The sequence below is a fragment of the Trifolium pratense genome, linkage group LG2 (assembly GCF_020283565.1).
Source record: "Trifolium pratense cultivar HEN17-A07 linkage group LG2, ARS_RC_1.1, whole genome shotgun sequence".
In the NCBI taxonomy this organism is placed as follows: domain Eukaryota; kingdom Viridiplantae; phylum Streptophyta; class Magnoliopsida; order Fabales; family Fabaceae; genus Trifolium; species Trifolium pratense.
The window spans coordinates 9397391-9410447 of record NC_060060.1 but is presented as its reverse complement, the minus strand read 5'-3'; the positions used below and the strand labels follow the sequence as shown (position 1 = coordinate 9410447).

At 34.7% G+C, this 13057-nt stretch overlaps 1 protein-coding gene across 1 annotated transcript; it reads left to right on the top strand.

The window, feature by feature from the left end:
- The first annotated feature begins 4221 nt into the window (after positions 1-4221).
- Positions 4222-12720, top strand: LOC123905800 (transcription factor VIP1). The gene is made up of 4 exons (XM_045955533.1): positions 4222-5021; positions 5964-6096; positions 11357-11441; positions 12139-12720. The coding sequence occupies exons 1-4, from the start codon at positions 4522-4524 to the stop codon at positions 12381-12383; spliced, it is 963 nt and encodes a 320-aa protein (XP_045811489.1). The 5' UTR covers positions 4222-4521; the 3' UTR covers positions 12384-12720.
- The last annotated feature ends 337 nt before the right edge of the window (positions 12721-13057 follow it).

The window sequence follows — 13057 nt, the reverse complement described above, 5'->3', positions numbered from 1 at the left end:
TCCCACTCAACGTCGCATAATCTAAGGCGGGGGGGGGGGGGGGGGGGGGGTACCAATTGCACTCGCAATTCCAAACAAAGCACTTGTTGCCACTACTCTTGCGGTAATTCCGTAAGTCGAATCCAAATCTGAGCATGAGTTAGTTTTCGATTTCGATTACAAGAGTTAAAATCATTGGTCCATTTTGATAAACGTAAAACGTCAAGCTTCAAGTTAACCGCACCCGTAAATCAAACTCCATTACCCAACATACATTGTGGGTAACGGTACCCCCATAGACAAATTTGATACCAAATAATTTACCAGCAAAATTTATTAACTTTTTTTGATATGTGTAAGCAACCTCAAATGACACTTAAAAAGAAGTTAAAGAACCAATGAAGCAATTATTTTTTAGTCATTTGAGTCTTATGTCTTACGGGCTTAGGCATTGCGGTGTGTGTAGACTGCAAATTGACCCCTGATGGAGGACATTTCTAACCTTTCTCACCCATAGTCTCCACTCTCAAGTGTTGGAACAAATAGCACAATTGTGTGTGAATTGAAATAAAATGTTTGAGTCCCACATCGGGTACTAGAACATATTAGTATGTATTATATACTAATGTGTATTTTGAGTATAAAATTAATAATAGAAATAGTAGTAGAAAAGGTCAAGCATGTGTTCCTATTAAGAAGCATTTGATATTTTCTTTTAATATATAAGTGTTAACTATTAAGTGGGTTGAAAAAAAATTAACCCTAATTAATAATAACACCACATTTGAGTGGCGGCTCACAAAAGAAAAAAAAGGAAGTACCAACCGTTCCTTGTTACACAGAGTTCGCCACATGAACACAAGATTAGTCACATTGAAAAAGGGTATTCAACTAGTTTTGGCAAATTTTGGTTGTGCACTCACAATATATCAATCACTAGTGGAAAGCTTAACATGGAAAATGGGTAGATTGTAGAGAAAACCTCAAAAACCAAAGTTGCCTAATCAATTTCGATCATGCTCAGCCAGTGAGGTTGGTATACTCATTTTCTTTTATACGGTTTGGATAATGGCATTAGTTAAAAAACCGAATGTTGTACTCATGCTTTATATCATTTGGTTCATATATAGACTAATTGAATATATGTCATTATTTCATAGAGTTTTTGCTAATTGATTTATGATTACCTTTTATCATTTGTTTTTGTCGAGTGATAGTATCAGATAGTTTGTGTGGTTCATAAACCGTGAATTATATGACTATATGGATTGTGAAGAAATATACTATAAGCTTTTATTTCCTATCAACAACTAAGTGGACTAGATTTTGTCTAATTCTTTATTGTGTTAACCAGTAAGGTTGTTGATAATTTACACAAGTAAGAATCAGACCTTTTCATATTAGTACTTGTATTAGTATTAATTTGTCTTAAGAGTGATCAAAGTATCACTGTTGGGAAATCGATTCATAAACACTTTTATAAACGCAGCGGAATTTTAAAATTAAAATTTCCCATCAATGGATTCTTGTGAATGAGCATGATCAGGTCTAGAATATTACCTTTGAAGAACAAATTTGTGGCCGCCTTTCTTGATCACAAGCACCGCACTTGCAGCACCTCCACTTAGTCCACACGAACAGGAACCTTCGATCTCACAGTGCTAGCTGTTCTTGGATGAAGGCTGAGGGAATTTTGTGCGGTTTAGGGTTTAGAGAAATTCAGAATTTCTCTAAATTCGGTTAGGGTTTGTAAAAACGTAACTACTGAACTTCATAAGGCTCTATTTATAGAGTTTCTTATGAGGTCTTTAGTTTACACGAAATTGGGCTTCTCAAGCCCAATAACCGTTTGTCACTAACTGCACCCCCGCAATAAGTCTTACTTATTTTTCCCTTCTTAACTGTCCTTATGTGTGTGACCCTGTAGGTTCTTATGACGTTGGCAATAATATTAATCGTAATATTATAAACAGTGAGCGGTATCTAGCAACACATCACTGTTACCCAAATCACAGGAATGTCACGTGATCTGACTAACCTTTCCGTGATAAATATCTTGTGCACAATTACCCTTTTGCCCTCATGTCTATATTGAACACAAGACATAGTATGTCATCCTTGTCTAGTTCAATATTGGGCCCATAGACATATCTCCCGTTATGTAGGAGGGACAAATTCCATCTAGGTCACTCATGTCCCTCAGCATGATTCGTGGGATACCCATCAACCAACTTTATAATTATCCAGTTACGGATAACGTTTGAATGGCAACAAGGTATTACACTCCTGCATCTAGGGTATATAGTGGTTTCAGGTCGAAGGGTGGGATACACCTTTTATCACTATGAGAAAACTTATGACATTTCATAACACTCTATGTAGTATTCTCATGGTGGGTCAATCCGATATAAAGTTACCCTTAACATTTATATCTATGTGAAGACTTGATAACTCATTATCCATGATCAGTGAGATATGATCATCAGTCTACCAACATAATAGTCTTTATGCTTTAACATTATCCCATTTCACAATAAAGCTTGACTATGGATATGTTTAAGAATAGTGTTCTTATATTTAATGGAATCTCACGATTAAGTCACACTTAACGTTCCATTCAATGAACTTACTATTCTAGGGACTCTATTATTATTTAACACATAAACATAATAAAGAAAAGCCTTTATTTAATAAGTAAATTATCCATTACAAGTATCATGCAATTATAAATAATTGGCCTCTAGGGCTTACACCAACACACAGTTCCTTCAAGTTAAGAATGGTCATAGTACCATAATCCCTTTGATTTAAGAATGGTCCAAGTACCATAAGAGAGTGGTCTCAGTACCATATTAGAATGGTCATAGTACCATATTAGAATGGACTTAAAACCATAGCGCAATGGTTTTTAGTACCATATTTGAGGGTGTAATTTTTGCCCGATATCTACAGTGCAGTATTTATCGGTATCAGTAGAACTGGGCTGTTTTATCCTGGGGACTTCGTGGTTGATCGTCTGCCTTGCACAATTTTGGGCAGTGCCGCGAAACGTCTTAAAAAGAGCGTATCGACCCGCGACTCAATCCAGTAATCTCTTCGGTGGCTAAAAATTATTTTTAACGATTTTGAACCTCGGCAACAACATCAAGTCTCAATGGAATTACAACACCCCTAAAATTCATCTGAGAGCTCTTAAAATATTAGTGAAGGAAATATAGACCATAAAATTAAGTGGGTAGATCGACCCTTAGAAGTCTTAAAATTAGAGACTATACTAGATTAAAATTCATTAGGCACTACATAGTCTTGGATTGTGAAAGTCATAAGGATGAGTTCTTCCTTGCATCAAACTTCAAATAGTCATGACACTATATATCTTAAAGTCAAAATACACAAATATCTAAGCTTTCAATACACTCAAAAGATTAAAAACTGTTGTGACGGAGAAAATTCAATATAATTTTCTATCATTTTTATAAGAATATTCAATATGGGTAGGAGTGTAATCAGTTCAATTTGGAACTCTCTTTTTTAATGAAAAGTCTCTATCGAATTGGTTTGATTTGGTTCGATTTTTAATGATTTTTCAGAAATAGAATCAAACAAAATTATTCGTTTTGGTTCGGTTGATCGATTTAAAACGTTTCTTTTTCTAAACAATACATTAATCCTATGTATTTCATGCTATCATTTTTGTCTGTGTATTCTCGACTATTATTTTTTTTCAAACTATCATTTTTTCATACAAACTATTTTATGCTCCCTATTTTAAAAATAACTTCGAATTACCCATAAACAAAATCTTACCACACTTTCACATCTTATTTTGCCTCAAGTTTCATTTTTTTCAACTTTCACATCTCATTTTGCCTCAACTCAAAAAAAATTAACAAAGATCCATTTACAAAAAAAGAAGTTAACAAAGATCCACCAATTTATTCACTTTTCAGGTTGAGTTGAGATAAAAATGAATTACATTTATAATAAAATTATTATACATATCAATTCATCGATTTCAAAAAATGAAAACTGAATCAAATCAAGTCAGTTTTCATCAGTTCGATTTTCGAATCGAAGCAAAACATATTAGTTTTTTCTAATTTTAATTAGTTTGATTCTTCGATTTAATCAATTTTTTACCAATCAATTTACAACCCTAAATATGGGGACTTGGATTAATAATACTAGACACAACAATAATATAATAATACTCCAATCATTTTATATTTAGCTATTTAAGATTATTGGACATTGTTGTCACTAACATCCAATCTAAAGCATAATCTCATCACTAATGATTCTCTTTAGATTAATTGACTAAAGACAATTTCCTCAACTTTAGGTACATCATACACCATTGTCAAGTTTCATTTCATTTTTCTTCCCACACTTTTTTCTCTCACTAACTTTCACACAACCACCTTAACAAACAATCACAACTTGTTCGTTCCACTTCAACCACCGCACCGCCACTTCCAACTCAAACACACTCATATAAAAAAAAAACCTTCGAATTTTCATTTTTTTTATTCTTTATTTTCGATGGACCCAAAGTTCATCGGAAAACCACCGCCGGTAATAATCGACTTAGAAAACATGCCGGAGCGTGGTTCCCACCACCGTAGATCACACTCCGACACTACTTTCCGTTTCGCCGCCAACTTCGATGACCTTCTCCTCTTCGACCCGTCCGACTTCGATATTTCCAATCTCCCACTTCCATCTCCCGTCTCCGACGCCGTTCCGATGACCGTCGATTCGGATGAGTCGAACGGGAAGTCTACTTCGGCGGCGCGTCATTTACGGAGTTTGTCTGTTGATTCTGAGTTTTTTGATGGATTAGGGTTTGGTGGTGGTGGTGGGGAGAAAATTGAAGAGAGGAAGGTGAATAGGCATAGGCATAGTAATTCGATGGATGGTTCTTCAACGACGTCGTTTGATGTTGATGAGAATTCTATGGTGATGATTGATGGTGTGAAGAAATCTATGCCTCCTGAGAAACTTGCTGAACTTGCTCTTATTGATCCTAAAAGAGCTAAAAGGTTTATTATCATCATCATAATCACAATCACAATCACAAGCATAATCACTTTATTTAAGTTAATTTTGAAAATGATTAAATTTAAATTATTTATTGTGTGTAATTAAATTGTACTATTTGTAACTTATTTCGATTTTCAAGTAGTTAATGAACTCAAGTAGTTAATGAATGTGAGTTAAGGTCAAAGTTAAGATTCAGTCAATCAACCGGAGCACCCGGAGTTGCTGGAACAATTTTTAGTCAGACTTTTACTTAACTTCTGAGTGAAGTCTAGTTTACTAGGATCATTTTTCCTAGGAACCAGAGAGTTGATTTGTGTTTATGATTGTTTCTAAGTTCAGGGGTTTGAATTTGGAATTTTTGGTCAAAGAGTAGAACTAATTGTGTTTGTGAATTTGATCTTGTCATAGATTTGATTTAGTATTTTATGTGTGTTTTATTTTGTGATTGATAACTTTTAAAGCAATTAAGTTTATATTTAAATTTGCAACTTATTAAGAGTTTTTTTCATCACGAAAATATCATGTTTTAGTTAATTAATTTTAATTTTTGTCCTATTTTTGGTAATGGCTTGGGACCTGAGAGTCTGCTTCTCCTCAAGGTCTCAGGTTTGATTCTCTCCGGTGCCAATTTGGGTGAGTTAATTTAGCTTCTTCAAAAAAAAAATTTGGCCTATTTTTCACATGGTTAAACCTACATATATAAAACCAACTGTGTTTGAGTCAGATCTAGTCAGATCTTATGTTAAATTTTATTTTTAATTTGTATCATTGTATGAGTGTTTTATTTAGTAATAGATAATTTTAAATATGTTGTGTCTGTTAATAATAATGTTTTCTAATTGTATGATGAACATGATTTTCTTAATAATGAAAAAAAGAAGGGGTGTTTGAATTATGGGGAATTTGGTTTGGTGCTTAAAATATATTGTGTGTGTTTACAGGATTCTTGCGAATAGGCAGTCTGCTGCTCGATCGAAGGAGAGGAAAACTCGATATACAAGTGAGCTGGAGAGGAAGGTGCAGACGCTTCAAACTGAAGCAACTAACCTTTCTGCACAACTTACCATTCTTCAGGTATGTTTTATTCTTGTCATTTTGCAATTCTGAATTGTAGCTTTTAAATGAATAGACGTGAATTTGTTCGGAACTTGTTCTTGTCAGTGGTTGATGGAGCCCTCCATCTTTAAGAATGACATAGATTTATCCTCTGTCTGATTGTTTGTTGTATGGTCAGTGGTTACAACTGTTTATGGAACCCACATAGGGTCAGTTTATTATGGATTATAAAAAAAAAAAGGTGATTTTGATGTTCAATAATTTAGAGATTATTATAAAGTAGAAGCTATTTTGTGTTTGTTTACCATAATGAAATTTTTTTAAGAGAAGCTATTCCAAAGAGGTTCTCATATGAAACAGATTTTCATTTTGTGAATATCTGTATAAATGGATCAAAACTTCAAAAATTGATTTGTAAATATTGAATATATTATGTTTCACTTTCATGAAATGTAAAGTAGGGTAAAGTCTGTTCCTCGATGATTAAATGATAGGAATAAGTATTACTTGTGTATGTGTATATGGTTATGTGTGACGGTGACTGTGTGTATTTAAGTACACATACAAGCTCTGTTGTTAAAAGCGACGGGAGCGGCCGCTATCGCGGCGTAGTGCGGAAAAAATTAGGTCACCACACCTAGCCGTGTCGGATCGGTGTTGACGCGTCCGCTATTAGCGATTCTGCATTCTTGATAGGTTAGATGTCTGCGCAGAAGTAGTGGCTCGCCCGTTTCCTTGAAAACAACATTGACTTTTGTTTTGCGAATAAAACAACATTGACTTTAAAAACCCTAAATAATGCATTTAAAACACATGAAGCCATTTGGTTTTTTTAAAAAAAATATAAAAACGTGTCGTTCAGTTTCTAACCCACTAGTATAACCCACTATGCATTTAATTTCTCACTTTTGTTAGTTTTTGAAACGTGTCATTCATTTTTTGAACGCATTAAATGCCTCAGTGTCCTCGATGTTAAATTGCGCCCGCCCCCACACCGTTCCAATTTTGGGGTTTGCTGCCCGCGCCGCACCGTTATCCAAGATTGATAACATAGCATACAAGCAAATATACAGTTTGGTGTAAGTTAGATTTAATTACTATCCTCGGTATTTTCCTTTACTACGCAAGCATCCCTTACACTAACACTACTCATAACTCCCTTAACCTACTCTGAACTGGCTTTGAAATTGACACCATCATCTGAACTTTTCAATAAATTTTCACAAACTTCTTTTCCAGAATTTAGCTATACAATCATGCTTACGAAAATTTGGTTTTCGATGCTGTCAAGCTCCATTCTTTCCCAACTATATGTGCTGCAGTGTGTAATACTCTGTACAGTAATCTCATTATTTTTATACATAAATAAATATAGATTGAGCATTCACCTTATGTTGTGATAGAAACATGGATCATGAAGTGGGCCTTGACTTTAGGCCCAAACCTAAGATATGGAGAGCGTGGCTATATAAGTTGTTCCATAGAGAGAAAATAAATCATCGAAGGATTTTGTTTGAAAGAATGGGTCACCATCTTGGTGATTGGGGGAGCCTTTGAGCTCTTGGGGCTGATAGCTATTGTTATCAGTTTGTTATCTTTTCCATTACTTTTTCTCTTGTAATTGTTCATCCATTCTAATACAATTACAGTATTTTCATTTCAATTCAGTTCATATTACTGTTTTCATTCATATATTTCATACACGAACCCATCAATTGGTCCGACCTACCGGATCAAAACCACCCTCCTGTTTCACAATAGGTGCAACAAACAACGATGGGAGATAGGATTGCGTTGTTGGTAAAGAAGTTGATAGAAGGGAATGCAACGATGCAATTGCTAACAAAGCAAATGTATCAACAAACTCTCGTGTTGAGTGAAGAGATCGGAAGGATGAGAGAAGAGATTCAAAAGGAGGAAACGATAGATTCTGGATCGCTTACGAATTCATCGGAACTACCATCAATCATGAAAAATCACACGGTTGTGGTTGAAGGGATAGAAGAGATTACTGATGAGTCCAAGGATGATGAAGTTGAAGTAGCGATCGAGACATCCGTAATTGACTCTGGATCTGAAACGATGGTTACTACAATGTCAGTAGGGTTGGAAGCAGTTGACAGTGATGTGAAGATGAGTGAGGCGCACAGAGGAAGAGAGAAAATGGTGGTTAGTGAGATGCAAATAACTCAAGCTGTTTTGGTTGAAATACAACCTCCACCGAAACCACCGGATGCCGTTCGATCGGGGACGACACTACTACGGCGAGTTCCACCGCCCAAGCCGCCGGATATGGGTGCACAAGTTTGGACTGTTCTCCCGCCACCACAACCGCCAGAACCACCGGACATGGGTTCACTGCTGTGGCATGATCCGCCGCCGAAACCACCGGATAGTGGAGATTTAGGGAACGGAAAGGGAGAGAAGAAAACGGAGGCAAATTTTCAAGTCTTCGTTGAAGGATGGAAGGGGTTAGAGAAGATAGGGGTAAAACCGACAATTGGTGAGAAGAATCCAGATAAAGTAAGGGCAAATTTGGTAATTTCTATTAATTCCTTTTTAAATTTAAATATAATAATGGGCCAGTTTCATGATAGCATATGGATTAAGAAACAAATGGAATTAAATAGCCAATTTAATTCATGTTTAATATCAGTGGGTTCAATTCATGAAACATCAATTCCAAATCGTATTGTTAAAGGAGTTGTACGGGGGTTCTTAGCCTCTGATTTGGTTGATCCAACTCTATCATCAACTTGCTTTGAAACATGGATATTATTAATAAGGTTTTTAGAGTGTCTTGGCACGGGAGAGATAATTGTCTCAGGTTCTACAATTAATGAATACCCTTTATTTCTTTACAACCACCATTGCAAGGTTTGGGATTGGGAGCATATAATGAACGGGGAACATTATTCTGTAGTCTTTGAAGGACAAACACTGAACTTTTGGGTCCATAAAATTGAAGAAGGAAAGATCAATAGTCTTTCTATAAATTTGATGAAGTTCATGACAAAGATTAGTAACCTTGGTCATTTTTCAAAACCTCAAGTGGCGGCTGATAAGGAAAATTACATTTTTGCAATATTTCTTATTATGAAGAATTTGAAAAAATTGAGGGAGTATTTGTTAGGCTTGAAAGTGGAGAAATATACAAGGGAGATTATTATAATTCATCACATGATGCAGCCAAATTTGGATAGATATAATAAGGGGAAGGAGATAAATGTGTGTTCATTGAGATCTTTGGTTGATAAAATTGAATTGCTGTCAACTGCCTTGGTCGAAACACTTGCTCAATTTGCTTGGATTGAAATGCTTATGCTTATGCAATCTTTGGAGGGAATGAAGGTTGGGGTTGTTTTGGAAATTATGTGTAGATATGCATTCATACAATGGGATTCAGGAGAACTCAACTTTCTTATTGCAACTGATGACTATTGCTTGGGTGGCCTACTTACTTTTCATGGATGGTTTAACTTTGTATTTGATAGAGGCAAATTTTGATGGATGTGAAACTCAACCTTGAGGACAAGGTTGTTTGAAGGGGTGGGTATTGATAGAAACATGGATCATGAAGTGGGCCTTGACTTTAGGCCCAAACCTAAGATATGGAGAGCGTGGCTATATAAGTTGTTCCATAGAGAGAAAATAAATCATCGAAGGATTTTGTTTGAAAGAATGGGTCACCATCTTGGTGATTGGGGGAGCCTTTGAGCTCTTGGGGCTGATAGCTATTGTTATCAGTTTGTTATCTTTTCCATTACTTTTTCTCTTGTAATTGTTCATCCATTCTAATACAATTACAGTATTTTCATTTCAATTCAGTTCATATTACTGTTTTCATTCATATATTTCGTACACGAACCCATCATGTTGTCAGCATTTCCCGAAAACTATTTTACATCATTGAAGTAGGTTGGTTTGTTTTCAGCTCCTTAATCTGGTAGCAATATTTTCCTTGTACTACCTTGCTTAACACTTAAATCCACAATGCAGAGGCCAAAGTGCCTAGTTTTCAAAAATAAAATCAATTACATGTAGTGGAAGCTACCGTATTCATATCATTGCAAGGATATATGACATGATTTCCTATCAAATTAATTAGGTTCTATTACAGTATACAAATGCAAAATTTTACTGGTGCATACATCTTATTGTGTTTGACTACAACTGGGTTTTTTGGTTGGGTTCAGAGAATCATTTCACATGACAATTTTGTGGTTTTGTGATGAGTGAAAATGGCAAGGTTTTTTGAGTGTACTCCCTCAGGCCCTTTAGCCGTTGCTTTTGTAAAATGATTTTATTCCTATTAATTTTCCGTTTTCAAAGTTCAATTCAACATTAACTATTGTTTTGTCAATATTTTTTTTTTTGAGAGAAAAAAGTAAGTGAAATGAGATGATTAAGATTTAGGGTTTAGGTTTATAAAAAAAAAAAAAAGATTTAGGGTTTAGGATATCTCATTTCACTTAATTTATAGGATATCCTATCTTATATATCCTCATTTCTGATGAATTTCTTCGGGTAAAATAAAAGTGAGGCACCAATTGTTTTTACTTAGTACCACAGCGGTAGCACACTAAAGAAAAGAAATTTACAAATTATCATGTGCTTGAGACATTGTTTTTGAGTATAGTTGTGTTAGACCTCTTATAAGAGAACATTATAAGAGGATAGTGCAAAGTTAGTTATTGTGCAGTTATGTTTTTATTATTATAGTGTCGGTTATGCATAGCAGTCATGTGTTTCTGTTTTAGAATAAAGAATAAAAGACAAGGGATAATTGATTATCGGGAAGTTAATTAAGTGGTTTTTAGGAGGGAGAGGCCATGCTCTCTACGTGCTTTGTAACAGTTTCTGCATAAATATTGTATATGTATTTGTGTGAATCGCTGATTGAGAATCCCTTCTCCAGAGATCAGATCAATAATATTATTCTGTTGTGTATTTATAATTCATAATTAATTACATTTGGTATCGGTTTCTATCAAGTAGTAATAATTATCTAGGCATCCAACCAATATGGTCCCCTTTGGCTTATTGGTTTACAGACTCAACATAATTGATGCCTTTTCAAGTGATTTTTAGATGGATGGTTGGTCCCCAGTCCCCACCACTCCAACTCGTCGAATATCCTCTTCTGATAAATTTATTAGTGAATGTCGCATGCACGCACAATCTTTGTTTTTTTAGTTAAATTCGATCTGTGTACATTTGACATAATGTGCAAAAGAATAAAAATCAAGTAAACTTATCAATAAGTTATATGATGCAGAGAGACACCAATGATTTGACTTCTCAGAATAAGGAGCTCAAGATGAAGTTAGAGGCTTTCGAGCAACAAGCACAGCTTAGAGAAGGTATGCATCATTTCATATTTATTGCTGCATGAAAAAGTGGATTTGTGCTCCCCCTTTTATCACATCGCATTGAATCGGACTAAAAAAAACGGCTCAATCATTACACTTGTTTCTTGTGTGAACAGGATCTGATAAGTCCTCATTAATGTCAATTTTAACCATTTCCAAAAATATGCTAAATAATTTTTTGAATTGACAATTTTGGTCCCTTAGTTCTCCAAAATATCCGACTTTTCCCCCATCTATGTATTTAGGGTTGAATTTTGATGATTTGACAAGATACTTATGTAACAACTGATTTGATAACATGGAAAAGAGTTATTAAGTGAGAATCCAACTAGAGAGTCAGTGTATATTTTGATGAATTGAAAATTCGTTGTTAAGTGAGAATCCACCTAGCCAGTTCCACATCATCAACTGAGGTGCTACTTGCTACATAAGCATCTCACATGCCACTTGATCAAAATTCAGCATCAAAATGCACAGGTGGAAAAAAAGTCAAACATTTTAATAACCGAGGGGCCAAAAAGCGTCTATTTAAAAGTAGAGGGATCAAAATTGTTAATGAGGCAAAATAGATGGACCAAGTCTGCATATTAAACCAAAAAGTTATTCAATTCCATAGGAAAAATATTGCTTGAAATTTGACAATTTTAGTAGTTAAATACTTAAAAATGAACACACTTTGTGACTGCAGATCTCAATGAAGCATTGAAGAAAGAACTGCAACGCCTTAGGGCGCAAAAGAATCATTTGACTGCCATTGCCGGTAATCCTTCTTTCAATGGAATGTTCTCGCAATTTGCTACACAATTAACCATGCAACAGATGGGTAATCCTCAACCCCAGCAGACACAACCCAGCATGCCGCCTTCTCGTTCTGATCATCCTTTCAATGGTCGTGGCCGCCCTAACTTCATGGACTTCAATCACCAGAAGTAGTTCATATACTAGTATCAAAGTAAATGATTTGGTTACATAATATTCTCATCACAAGCAACGTGTTGTATATATATGTATGTATTACATGTGGCTTGTGAAGTGTATCATTGTAATAAGTCTTATGTTATATTTATCTTCTAAAGTTTAAGGTATAACGATATCCTATTATTATGTACTTTCTGCAATTCTAGGTTAGAAACAACCTTTGAAATTTATGTTAACATAAAGATTTAGAAGCAATAGATGGTAGTTGTGGAACCACATAACAGGTTGTAAATGTTTAAAGTTGAAGCATATTTTTATGCTATTGGGTTCTAATATTATTATTTCACAACAATTTGCTGACAATAAGGTGGAGAAAGAATTCAATGCTATGAGAATATTAAGATTGGTTTCATTATTTTTATTGAAAATATTAATTATATTGGGAATTAAAATATGTCAAATACTTCAAAAATGATAATTAGACTGAACCAAAAAAATGTTGGTGTGAAACATTTTACATTGTCAGTGAATTACAATCTCCCCGCTTATGTGTGTGACTTTAAAAGTAATTATGATAATAATATTATGATTGATCGATAATTGATAAAATTACACCGTAGGTCATTTATCTTATTTTTTTGTAATATTTTTGGTCCTTTTTTTTGTAACATTTTGATTTTTTATCTTTT